Source organism: Leptidea sinapis, chromosome 32 (genome assembly GCF_905404315.1).
Source record: "Leptidea sinapis chromosome 32, ilLepSina1.1, whole genome shotgun sequence".
Lineage (NCBI taxonomy): Eukaryota > Metazoa > Arthropoda > Insecta > Lepidoptera > Pieridae > Leptidea > Leptidea sinapis.
Window position 1 is genome coordinate 6839836 of NC_066296.1, and position 12885 is coordinate 6852720.

General features: G+C 35.5%; 1 protein-coding gene across 4 annotated transcripts in view; it reads left to right on the forward strand.

The window, feature by feature from the left end:
* The first annotated feature begins 4872 nt into the window (after positions 1–4872).
* LOC126974409 (SR-related and CTD-associated factor 4) overlaps positions 4873–12885 on the forward strand; it is a 34923-nt gene continuing 26910 nt past the window's right edge. For all 4 annotated transcript variants that reach the window (XM_050821888.1, XM_050821889.1, XM_050821890.1 and 1 more), the window contains exons 1-9: positions 4873–5029; positions 5102–5392; positions 7434–7572; positions 8028–8125; positions 8699–8967; positions 9054–9135; positions 10203–10271; positions 10643–10764; positions 12314–12439. In XM_050821888.1, coding sequence (XP_050677845.1) covers positions 4994–5029; positions 5102–5392; positions 7434–7572; positions 8028–8125; positions 8699–8967; positions 9054–9135; positions 10203–10271; positions 10643–10764; positions 12314–12439 — 1232 coding nt within the window. In that variant the 5' untranslated portion in view covers positions 4873–4993. The remainder of the gene's footprint in view (positions 5030–5101; positions 5393–7433; positions 7573–8027; positions 8126–8698; positions 8968–9053; positions 9136–10202; positions 10272–10642; positions 10765–12313; positions 12440–12885) is intronic.

The following is a 12885-nucleotide window of genomic DNA, read 5'->3' on the forward strand; positions in this document are numbered from 1 at the left end:
CCACAGGCGTGCCACTATATGGACAGATGGATGGTGGTTACTGGGCTGATGAGTCATGGCTGGTCTTAACTGGAAGTTGGGATCAAAGCAGTGTTCACAAGCTGAGGCCAGCTATCGAAACCAGGGCCGTAAAATTATAGTACATGGATCAAAAATCGTACCCATATGGATAATGACTTAAAATTTGACAGTTGAAATGACTACATATGAAATATGCCAATAATCGAAACATTGAACGACCATTAGTTTTTTTTTTAATATTAAATGGCTCCGTAGACTGAATGTCGACGATTCGGACAACGTCAAGGTGCAAAGATTTTTTATTTTAATTTAACTAGTTGAAGTATATAAAGAGCTGATTAAAAGGAAATGATCGGTTGATATAGCTGTGGTTTTTTTGTGAACTGAAGAATAGGCAACAAGAGTTAGAACGGTTAGTAATAAACACCCATAATATGCCTTGTTAGTATCTAATCTAAATTTAAGGGATGTATTGGGATGGATGGGGATGGATTTAAGAAATGTGTGAATGTATGTGGGAATATGTGCCTAATAGAAGCGTTGAAAGTATGGAGGATAGAAATTACACTTTAATTAAAAAAAAATATTGTGTTGATGGGGCGAGGGATATCCTTCGGAAGAAGGTCATATAAAGGAATTGACAATTTAGGGCAATAGAAAAAAATATGTTCAAGAGTCCTCAAGGGCACATTCACATATAGAATGGTTCTTTATCCGGATCTTGGCTAAAATACTGGGGAACAGACAAATCCCAAGCGAAGTCGTGATGACAGAAGTGAAAAGATTATTTTGTTTTTTTTTTAGGAAAGAACCAGGGCTTAGAGGAGATAAAGGGTTGGATAGAACCATAGAATTTACCATTAGTTTGTTTTATGGTTTGCCATAAAACATTTCATGAATCAACCAGAATGGGTTTAGATATAGCGCGTAGATCTCGAGGAAAACAGAAATTAAATTTTAATGTTCCAGACTGAATCGCGTCTTTAGCGCACGAGTCTGCAATTTCATTGCCAGTTATCCCTAGATGGCTAGGTATCCAAGCTAATGCAACTTCTATTCCCATTATGTGACATCTGTACATGGATGGCTTTGTTCTTAAATTAATTATGAAGTTGTTTAAAGATTTGAAAGGATCTTTTGTTAGGCCCATCAAGCAGCTTAATGAGTCAGACAGGATTAAAGCCTTGTTGATCTAATGTGATTCAACATATGACACCGCCTCTGACAGGGCAATTGATTCGCTAGTAAAGATGGAATTCTGCGGGGGCTTTTGTAATTTAAAATTATATGGTACTTAGGGATCCAAACTGCAGACCCGACCCAGCTATTGTTCCAACAAATTATCCATAATTTGGATGCGTCCGTGTACAACGTCACCCAATCATACCAATCAGAAGATATAATGGAATTAAATTTTCTAATGGCTTCAGGGCAGTGTTTACTAATTCCAAAGTCAAAGAAAATTTTAGGTTGGAAAATGAGAGACTGATATTCTACTTCAAAGACTGACAAGGCTTTAAATTTAGTATAAGAATTAATTAACGGAGGCGGATCTTTATGAGACCAATATAAAGAAGTTTGAATAGTTAGAGACAAAGAGTGCAGAATATCAAGAAGGGGGTGTGCGCTAAATTTGATTACGTTAGTTAGGAATCTATCGGCTAGGTACTGACGGTGAAGTTGAAGAGGTGGGTCTACACACTCCATTTGGAGAGCGTTGACGGGAGAACATTTTAGAGCACCAGTTATGATTCGTAAGCATTTGGACTGTATTTTCTCCAATTTGGACAAAGCTATTTTGCTACACGGCTCACGTAGAAAACTACCGTTATCAAAATTACTACGAACGATAGCATTGTATACAAAGGTAAGACCTTTCCTAAAGCCATATTGGCTACTAGAAAGGAGATTTTTATTTTCTTTTATCCATTCTAATCTGTTCTTTACCAAATTTTACCAGAACTGACGACAAAGCAATGGGACGATAGGAGGAAGAAACCAATGGGTCCTTGCCAGGTTTAGTATGGGTATAATAATTTGTGTTCTCCAAGAATTCGGGATTACACAGGGGGAGTAGAACGGATTGAGAATATTAAGAAGGACTTTTTTTTGCTAGTGGTAGAGGATTTACAAATGAAGGAATAAGGTGTACCATCCGCGCCAGGAGAGGAATCACGAAGGTGATCAAGAACAGATGTTAGTTCGGAGAAGGAAAAAGGATCGTTCATTTTGTCTGAGTCGGAAAGGGGAGAAATCTGATCGGGGGTAAAAAGGCAATCAGATTCAGGGACGTTGGGAGGAGCTAGATGGCAAAAGAAGTCATTATTAAAAGAGTTTGGGTCATTTTTTGAAATGTCCGGCATGTCAAAACCTCTACGATACGTTTTTATATTTTTCCAAACGAAGGAAAGGGGGGAACGAGGAGATAAGAATTCACAGAATTGACGCCATCCAAGGGATTTCTTTTTTGGAAGATGTCTTGATGTGCGAGCAGAAATCTGTTTAAAGGAAATAAAATCTACAATGCTACAAGATGTGGAGAATATTTTCTCAGCTTCTTTCGCGAGCGGACCATGGCGGTCTTGGCTTATTAAACCTGGTTGAGGCTTCCGAATAACTTATATTTTCCAGTGACATAACAAGTTTAATCCATTTTTGGCGAGCATGTTCGGGGCATTTAGTATCGATGGCCTTATGACTTCCACCACGACAAAGGAAACAGGAAGCCTCCAAGTCACTAGTTGAGTCTCCGGAATGAGGTTGAGCGCATTTATAACATCGTGGCTGAGAATCTGCAGCAGTTATGGCATTGAATCGTGGGAAGCTGGTAAAAGGAAACTGGGAGAGAAGCATGGTGGCAATATACTTTATCGGGCAGGGATTGGCCCAAAAAAGTTAGTACCACTGAGTTGGAAGGTACCCATGTGGTGATGCCATCATTCCTAACCTTAACATTTAGCCTTCTCGCTCGAATAACCTCACCACAATTTAATGGTAACACTATGACTAGAATAAGTTCTTCGAGGGACCACCCCCATACGAAATATTTGAAATTTCGGAATATACGCCATAATATTTGTTACATTCTAGAATATCCAAGTCTAAGAATATTTTAGCTTTTTCAGCTGAAATAAAATCAACTGATATCTTATTGCGGCCAAGTTTCTTATTAGCAACCTCTTTTATACCGGTTATATTACTTTTATGGAGGAATTGTGCAAATTTAAGTATTTTAAATACATGTATCCCGACGCGGGGTCTGGTTTAGTTTTAGAGACATAGACAGGGAATGGGCCTTTGTCTCCATCAGAGTATTTAATTTTACAATCAGAGTCAAAACCAGGTTTGGAATAAATTGATTGAATTGATTCTGCCGGTGTCCTAATCTTCTTGCCATCGGGTTTAGTTATCTCCATCTCTGCCGTTCTTTTCAAAACTCTTGATTTGTCTGGGGGTATCCCCCCCCCCTATCATCAGGCGGCTCCTCCATACTCACTTCCACTTATAATTACAAAAATACCATATACTTACCTAAAATAATTATACCACCACCAAAACAACACTAACAATTAAATTCAGATTCACAAACTTCCCGATCAGCATTAACCGAAAGATTAATGATTTCAACAACCTTTAACCAACCAACAAAGATTAAAAATTCAACAACCTCTCTCAACCACGCGTTGAACCGAACTCACGATAAGTTTAACCAGGGGTGGGACAGACGCCTTAAAGTGACGTTTTCAGAAGACTGTATTGCCTGTCTGTTGTTGGCCCGAAAATGAAAGCTTTGTCAGCTGTCACTCGCTTTGAAACAGTTAAACTTTTCTATAATTGTGTCAATGCCTACTGGTCATAAAATGGCGGCTACTAATAGCGTTTGCACATGCATGTAGCTCTCGTGTTCCATTTTGCATATTTACACTACTAAATCTATCCTTATGTTCTATGTTGTGACAAAATTAAACAACTAACTCTACGCGCAATTTCAACATGTTAAAAAACTGCAATACCTTCATTAAAAAGTAGAGTTAGCTATTTAATGCGTCACAAGTCACATTAAAAATGAATTTTATAATTTGGAGCTTATATATAATTACTTTCGGGGCCAATCTCCAGATGGCGCTAGTTTTCAAATAGACAGCTCATAATGCGGGCTAATAAAGAGGGCTCTCTTTTCCCTATATATTATTATACTCTTTCCGCTTTATTCATAATAGTCTGATAACTTAATGCATTGCTAATTCTCACTCTGTCTTCTTCTATTGACCTAAGTCAGAATGAGAAAAAACCCTCCAAAGCGGCTGTTTAAAGTTAGCGGACCATTATGAATAAGGGGGTTTGAGTTTAACAAACAGTGTTCTGCAGACGATATCGATCGCTGATTGGCAGAACGTAGCAAGAGCATTGAGCAAACAATGACAGGATTCGCCATAAAGCAGCAGCATGACGTTTTCACCTAACGGTTGTTGTTCCCACAAACTTAGTATACCACGTTCCTAAGGACGAAATGAGTCAATAGATGGCGCTGACTGGCAAAAACAACTGTAATTGTTATATTGGGCTATTGAGTAGTAGTAAAATTTTAAATTTTTGCATAATGGAAATTATCGTATACCCTGTGTACGATAGTAGTGTACTATCGTACATCGTAATTCGTATGTAGAATATGAAATTATCGTACATTTACGATTATTACGCTGAATCAAAGACGAACCACAAAGTCAAGGTGACATTAAACCACAGACTATGTAAACTAAGATCAAATGCCAATGGTTCATTGATATGATTTGTCATTACTCAATAGATTATTTAATATATAGTCTTTGGTAAACTGTAAAAACTCGCCATCTTGTAATATTTCTGAACAGTGAACATGTTGATGTTCATTCATAAATTAAAATGTTACTGTATATGAATTTAATATATTAAATGTTGTAGTTAAAAGTTAAATGTATTGTAGGAAATAAACATGGATATGTCTGAAGTTAAAGCATTCAACGCGGAGGTAATTTGCAGTGTATCTTATTGAAATGTCGTATCCCGTGGCATCTTCTAAATATTTGGATTTTTCTTTCAGTTATCCGCGTTGTACGAAAATAAGCCTCCTATATCAAAGGCGAAAATGAGTGCTATAACTAGAGGTGCTATCAAAGCCATAAAGTTTTATAAGCACGTTGTACACAGTGTCGAAAAATTTATCCAAAAGTGCAAACCAGAATATAAAGTTCCGGGCTTGTATGTGATAGATTCAATTGTAAGACAGTCGAGGCACCAGTTTGGGCAAGATAAAGATGTGTTCGCCCCCAGATTTGCTAAAAATATGCAGCAAACTTTTGCTAACTTGTTTAGATGCCCACCAGAAGACAAGGTTAGATAAGTAAATTAATATTTTAGGTTATAATCAAATAATTATACCACCATCATTAATTGTTATCAGTTACTTTAGAAGATGCATAGAAGCACAAGAAACCGAGATAAGGCTCCCTTTGGCTGATCTATTATTGTATCATTGATAGTTTTTTAATTGAAATAAATAATGCACTCTATTTGAATTCATTCAAAAACTAAATAAATAAAGTCAATTAGATAATTGATGAATTAAGTACAACCATTTGCATTGATCAAATACATATATTGGTTTGAAGGGTGCTAAGAGTTATTTTATTAGGTATATACCCAGACTCACTTCATAGAAGAAGCCAAATGTATATTCTGTTGAAAAACTTTACTTATTTTAAGATCAATGACTGTTAATAATACACTATCTGAGTACATTTTGATATTACAAGTCTTAACAGTAACATCAGTTATCAATTCTAAATATTTTTATCTAAGTAATTCGTAAAGTCGTAAGAGTCGTAAATCACATATGTATATAGGAAAATGGTTTTAACATTGATGGAATAGGAGTAGAGTGTACCATGGTATAAAGTGATCACCTCAGCTATTGATTTGTCACTCATCAATCAAAATCTTAATCTTCATCACCATACAGGAAATAATACTTCATAATATTCTCTACAATTTAAAGCTTATTCTTATTTGAAATATTTGTTGTGAATTTATATTATTATATAAAGTATTTTTTTTATGGAATAGGAGGACAAACAAGCGTACGGGTCACCTGGCGTTAAGTGATCACCGCCGCCCACATTCTCTTGCAACACCAGAGGAATCACAAGAGCGTTGCCAGCCTTTAAGGAAGGTGTACGCGCTTTTTTTGAAGGTACCCATGTCATATTGTCTTGGTAACACCGCACTGTGGAGGACCGCCACACATCCAGATGGTGGGGATGATATCCTAATTTGTGGCGTGTTGTGCAAAGGTGGAAGTATATTACTTTTATTGAAATACATATAGTTCTATTCTATTCTTCCTTCTGTGGCTTCTGTGGAAGAGACACCACAGAGATTTGCCAGTATCATGTTTACCTTCCGAAATTGGCAAGAGTTCCCACACCGCAATATACCCTAGATCTGCATGAGTTTGGTGTGCTCACAGTGGTCTGTCAATGCATATTTTTTTACGTGTATTAATAGATAGCTAATAATAATAATGATTTGAGTGAATGTATCAGAATGCTATTGAAACAATCTATAAGACCATGCAAAATAAACCGTCTTATAAACAAAATAAGGGTCAGAACTTGGTCAGGGTGTAGTGAGCCGTACAGCATGTTCAATTTTGGTGTATCTGAAAAATCTAGTGCATTGCGGTACTTGCCAATTTCGGAAGGTTAAAGTAGACTACCAAGCTTTGAGTATGTGTATCCTAAGCTTAATGGTAATGACCTGTGTTAAGATTACAGGATAGGATTACATTACATAAAAAATATGATAGTAGTTATCTACTCTGTGGTAATCACTCACTCACTCAGGCCTCTTCTGATCACTTACAAATGATTAAGTACAATTGTACATTGCATAGGAATCTCATTTTCCAGATCAATGGAATATGGTGATTTTGTTCTTGCAAGGAATGCATTATAGTTCCTAATCTATGCATACTAGTTTTTATAATTTGACTAATGTTTTTGAGCTTGCTATAAATCTTAATCTACATAAATCTCCATGAAACTTTACACACCAGACTTCATAATTTTATTAATATAATTATTAAACCTATTTATTTTTGTTCTATAGTCCGAACCCCTTCTAATCCGAACACCTCTATAATCCAAACTCTTTACTCACCAAAGACATGCCTCGAATGGGCTGACCAAGTAGACATTCCTCTGCAAGAAATAATGAAATGAAAAAAGAATTTTCAGAGTTCGGATTAAAGAGGTCATGCTCTAAATAACTAAAAAAAATATTATAATCTCAATATATTTATGAAATAAACTACCTAGTAAATGAAGACTTGACTTTAAACATAAAGATTTAGACTAATAAAGTTTACATTTCAGCGCAACATAATTCGTGTGCTGAATCTATGGCAGAAGAATCATGTGTTTAGTTCAGAAGTAATTCAGCCACTGTTGGATATGGCAGATCCTAATCATCCATTACATCAGGAAATACAGCAGCAACAGAATAATACAAATGGTAATCAACAATTCTTCTAAGACAAGCATCTTAAGAATCTCTAGGCAGTTTTTTCTCCTTTGCCATACTGATTAGTTTTTGTGATGATTGCCAATTTTGTGTCATGTTATATTTAAGAAATGTGAAAACGATCATAGTAATAAATTTAGTTTACAAAATCACCCCTAGCTTTGGAAAGTTATAATATGACTACGTGTTGCAGAGACAATTTTAACACACTTGCATGTTTCAGCACTAAATGTGTAAGTTTCTCTTAATTTTCTGAATCAAAATCTGCCAAAGATCAAAATTATTTGAGCCTTTTATAACAAATATTCAGAAAAAAAATTAAGAATCTAAAATTAAGCTAATGTGTATTAGCTTTACATTATTTGTTGTACATTTGTTAGGAAAAAAGTGATACAATTTAAATGACTATGAATTTACATAAAAATCTGAACTTGACGTTATTTCAGGGAGTCTGCTTAATGTGACACACAACACAACAGACAGTAAGCTATCACCAGCTGCTGCACAACACACTCCTCATGCGTCTACACCAATGGGTGACCAGGTTAGTACATCAGGAACTTGTACCTTATACAGCTGTTGTTGTTGCTTCTATTACCCCAGTGCATTGGTACAAAATGCTATCACTTATACAACTGCATAAAATTAGCAGGCAGTTGTCTAACGGTGCTTCTGATTGGTGAATTTTAAGTTTGTGAAACAACAAGGGTGTAGAATCTTATTTGGACGTAGTTAAGCAGAAAGGACTCAAGCCACACAAAGGCACTTTTGAGTTATAGGCATTTCAAGTTTCAGCTTTAATCTTATCCATATAAAATATATCCAATAAAAAGCAGTTTCAGTACCTATAATACATTTTAAAAATAGTGTTTTCACTACATGACAGATTCGACCGTCAGGAGTGTGATGGCATACTTAACTCATTTTTTACATACATACTTAACTTATTTCCAAAGTGTGGTTTGAGTCCTTTCTGCATAACTATGTCCATTGTAAAGTTTGATTTCAAGCAATCAATACTAATTTTTAAATATAATAATTTTTTTACAATATAATAATTTTTTAAATAGAATTATAATATATTATTCATTATTTAATTCAAATTCTCTAATTTCAGTTTCAAGATCAATCTTCAGGGCCTCCGCCAGCTAAGTTTAACAGGAAATTATTGAATGATTTTGAGTATGAAAGTGGAGACGACTCTCCAGGCATGGAACATTCGCCTCCATCACACTCACACAATCAGAGCAGCCACACACACTCTCAGTCACACAACTCGTACTCAACGAATACACACACACAATCCCAATCACATATTAACACACACAATATGCAAAATAACCAAAATACTCAGTCAATGAATAATCCCGCTGATGCTCTTGGAAGGTATGTTATATTTTTTTGTGAGAAGTCTTGATATTTAATTTATTGACGTTGAATAAATTGTTGACCACTTTTTTGTCCTGTTGCAGTATTTTAACGAATCCAGAAATAATGAGACAGCTCCAGAGTCTGCAAGCACAAATGCAACTTGTTACTGGAATGCAAATACCTGTAAGTATCATTTTGTGGTTTTTGTTCAAGTAAAAGTTTTCTGCCTTATTAATTTACAAAATACTGCTATCACACCTCTTGAACATGAAATCCCACTAAAAAAAACATAATATCCGTAGTAATTGAAATAGGAAACAAATAGTTTTCACAGCTGTCACAGTACATCAGACTTATATATGATATCATATAGTATAGCATTATTCATTAGATCGTTTTGTTTGGATCATGAGCGTTGATTGAGCTGATGATAGGGCTGCTGTCTCACATCTAGGAGGTGCCGATTTTTAACTCATCTCATACAAATGTGCTTACGAACACATATGTATGTTTATTCGCTATATTAAATAAAATATCGTCAAGGACACAAAGAATGTCAGTGGTTGTGTGTGAGGTTGATCAACTCACACTGGGCCATCATGCTTGACTAGAAACTAAATGCTCAAAAGGGCTTACTTAAACTCAGGGCAGTTTCCACTCACTATAAGTGTACTATAGACATTGCATTGAGGAAAATAGCTGGTGAAGAATCTAACTACCTAATGCTTGAAAGATTAAATCCAATAAAATGGTCCTACTACCAAGTAATTATATGCTGGCGATGTTGCTCCCTTGTAACATATAGAATAACTAGCTGGCCTCACAGACATTGTTATGTACATAATAAACTAAAATACTGTTTTTTATGTAATTGTCAATAATATTTAATAACATTAAGAATTATTTCGTAATATATGCTCCCTGTTGTTATAATGAAATTGTTTCACAGCAGAACTGTCTGTGACACACAGTCAATACATTCTCTCATGGAAAATAAATATTATGTCAATATAAAAGAAATATTGGAAATAATTATGGGTCCAAATCGAAATAAAAACTATCCTATCTCTCAAGTTGGAATAAACTGCACTCCATGAAGTAATCCCCTTTAAAATCCGTTCATTAGTTTAGGAGTTCACTGGGAACAAACATCTGGATGTTGCATTTATACCTATATATATTAAGATATATGTTGATTAATTTAAACTTATTGATTTTATTATTATTGATACATCAATTGTATTTTTCAGAATCTGATGCCAATGATGACAGACATGCAGCAGATGCAGCAAAATCAAAACCAAAATGTTCCATTTCTTGTGAGTCTATGTTAATTTTATTTTATTTTCAAAAGGCAATATTGTTACATTTTGTTGTTTTGGGATAAATGATATATATTTTACAAACGCAAATAATCATAGAAATTTCAATATGACGGTAGTAAAATGCCCCAAAGGTAATTGATAGATAACTAGCGAGTGAATAGAGATTTAGTATTAATCAGAATGATGAACAAAATATGGATTTTTTTTAATGGTAAAGGAGGAAAACCAAAGTGGTTGAAGTAACCCACTTCTTATTAATCAAAACTTATCAAATAATTGTAGAGATGTGCCCACAGTTTAACTTTTGAAATTTATTGTACCATGTGTGGTAACCATTAATATGTTAATTTATATACATTTTTCAGAGTTCCCAGAACGACCAACAAAAGCAAATGGAATCGAAAGAAGATTTAGCAAATGAGTCCGATATAGAATTTGTGGATGCCGGTCCTCAAGTTATTGAGATACCCGACGCTAATGATTCTAGGTAAGCCCCAAATACCCTGGATATTTGTCGAATGTCTTATAAGCAAAGAAAAAAATTAGATCTTGCTCCTCTGGAGGAAAGACACCTCTGTAGTGACCTTGTAAAAACATACGAAATTCTGGCCTACCAGTACAAACTGCTTGAAATACAAGTTCTTTAAAAAGACAATCATGGGCATAATCATTTTTTTTAGCAATAGGTTAATTAGGTTAATAATTAATAAAATATTAATATTAACAATGGATGTGAACAAATCAGTCAACACCAGCTTTTCATAATAAAATACTAATATTTAAGTATTCCATTATCAACAGCAGCCATCGCATTTATAACAAGTTCAAATCCAGTTATACAATCCATCCACCAACCAATCCATCCATCAATCAGTTATAATATCCAGCTGGCAAAAATGCAATTTTTTTTCTGATGCAAAGAAATCTTAATAAAACCTGATACCTAGCTACCAAGTCCGCGAAAAAAATAAGTGAAATGGCGGGCTATGATTGAAATAACAACAATTAACGCCTTTCAAGTTTCATTTCACAAAAAATAAAAATTAGAAGTTTTTTTTAAGTTGTAAGAATATTTATACACTAGTATATAGTTATTTTATCTGTATTTGTAGTCTTTCGTATGTTAAAAATAATAACGCTAAGCAACATACGTGTTTACTGTTAAAAGAATATTCCTATAAGATATAGGAAAAACGAAACATTTTTTGTTGAATTATATGGGATAAATAAGTACACAGTAATTAGTTAGAACAAAAACAAATCTAGTTAAACACAACGACGAGTGTGACAGCTCAGCTTCATTTAGTACTTACAAAATGAAGTGTAAATAACTTTAACTGAAGTTTACCGCTAAAAAACCCTATTTGTTGTATAACCGCTCTTCGGCAACACCTCCCTTAAAGCCTCGCATAATATCGGAATACTGGGTCTCGAAATCTCGAGCGTTTGCCAATTCTGCGATCATCTGGAGGGCAAAGCCAAATTGGCTTCGAAGAAACTGGGCGTCATAAATAGATTCAAGCCAGCTCACATTCTAGCGCTCTACAAAGCGCAGGTCCGGCAACACATGGAGTATTGCTGTCATCTCTGTTCTGGCGGTATCAGACCCCAGTATCAGGTCGAACCATTGGACCGTGTACAACGCAGATCTCCTCGAATTGTCGGAGACCCAGTACTCTGTGATCGGCAGAGACATCACTTCATTGTGAGTCTTGTACGGCATTTAACACGGGGAGTGTTCCGAAGAGTTGTTTCACTTGATTCCTGCCGCTGAATTCCACTTTCCCCACCATCTGGATGTGTGGCGTCCACCAGTTTAGGTTTCAAGGAACTTTCTTCCACATACTACAAAGCTGTGGGTACGATACGACATTTAAAATAGAACTTTTCCTGTAATGCCAGCAACTCTCCTGTGATTCCTCTGGTGTAACAAGAGATTGTGGGCGGTGGTGATCAATTAATACCAAGTGAGCCGTACGCTCGTTTGTCCTTATTTTCCATAAAAATACTTTAATAAACTAAATTTGTTGACACAGGAGTCCGTCGCCGAAGTCAAGGCGGCGAGGTTCAAGGTCTCCGCGCAGACGCTCTCGACGATCCAGGTCGAGGTCACGCTCCCCGCGCCGCCGCCGCGACCGGGAGAGGGACAGAGATAGAGACAGGTAAGTTGTGTTATTATTAGAGCTATTTGAAGTTACACTTCTTTTGTCGCGTTAGTGAAAAATTATCAGAGTGAATTTAAACGACGTGTAACGAAAATTCGACACCCTGACGTTAGCTGGTCAACTAGGACCATTTATATAATACTTCAGCTACCAAGCCTCTTGTAACTCATATGTCTAAATGAACCACAACCAATGGACAAGAATTTAATAAATTTTATTACATAATTTTTATGATATAACAAGTTTTTAAATGAAAAAAATATTCTATTCTATTCTTTCTAGTGGCTTCTGTGGAAGGGACACCACAACTCGCCAATGTCACGTTTCAGTAGACCAACAAGCTTAGAGTGTGTCATTTGATCGGTGTAAACGAATTTACAAGTGATTATAGTAATGACCGGTGCCCAGAATCAAAACAGATTTATTTTCTTATTATACCTGAA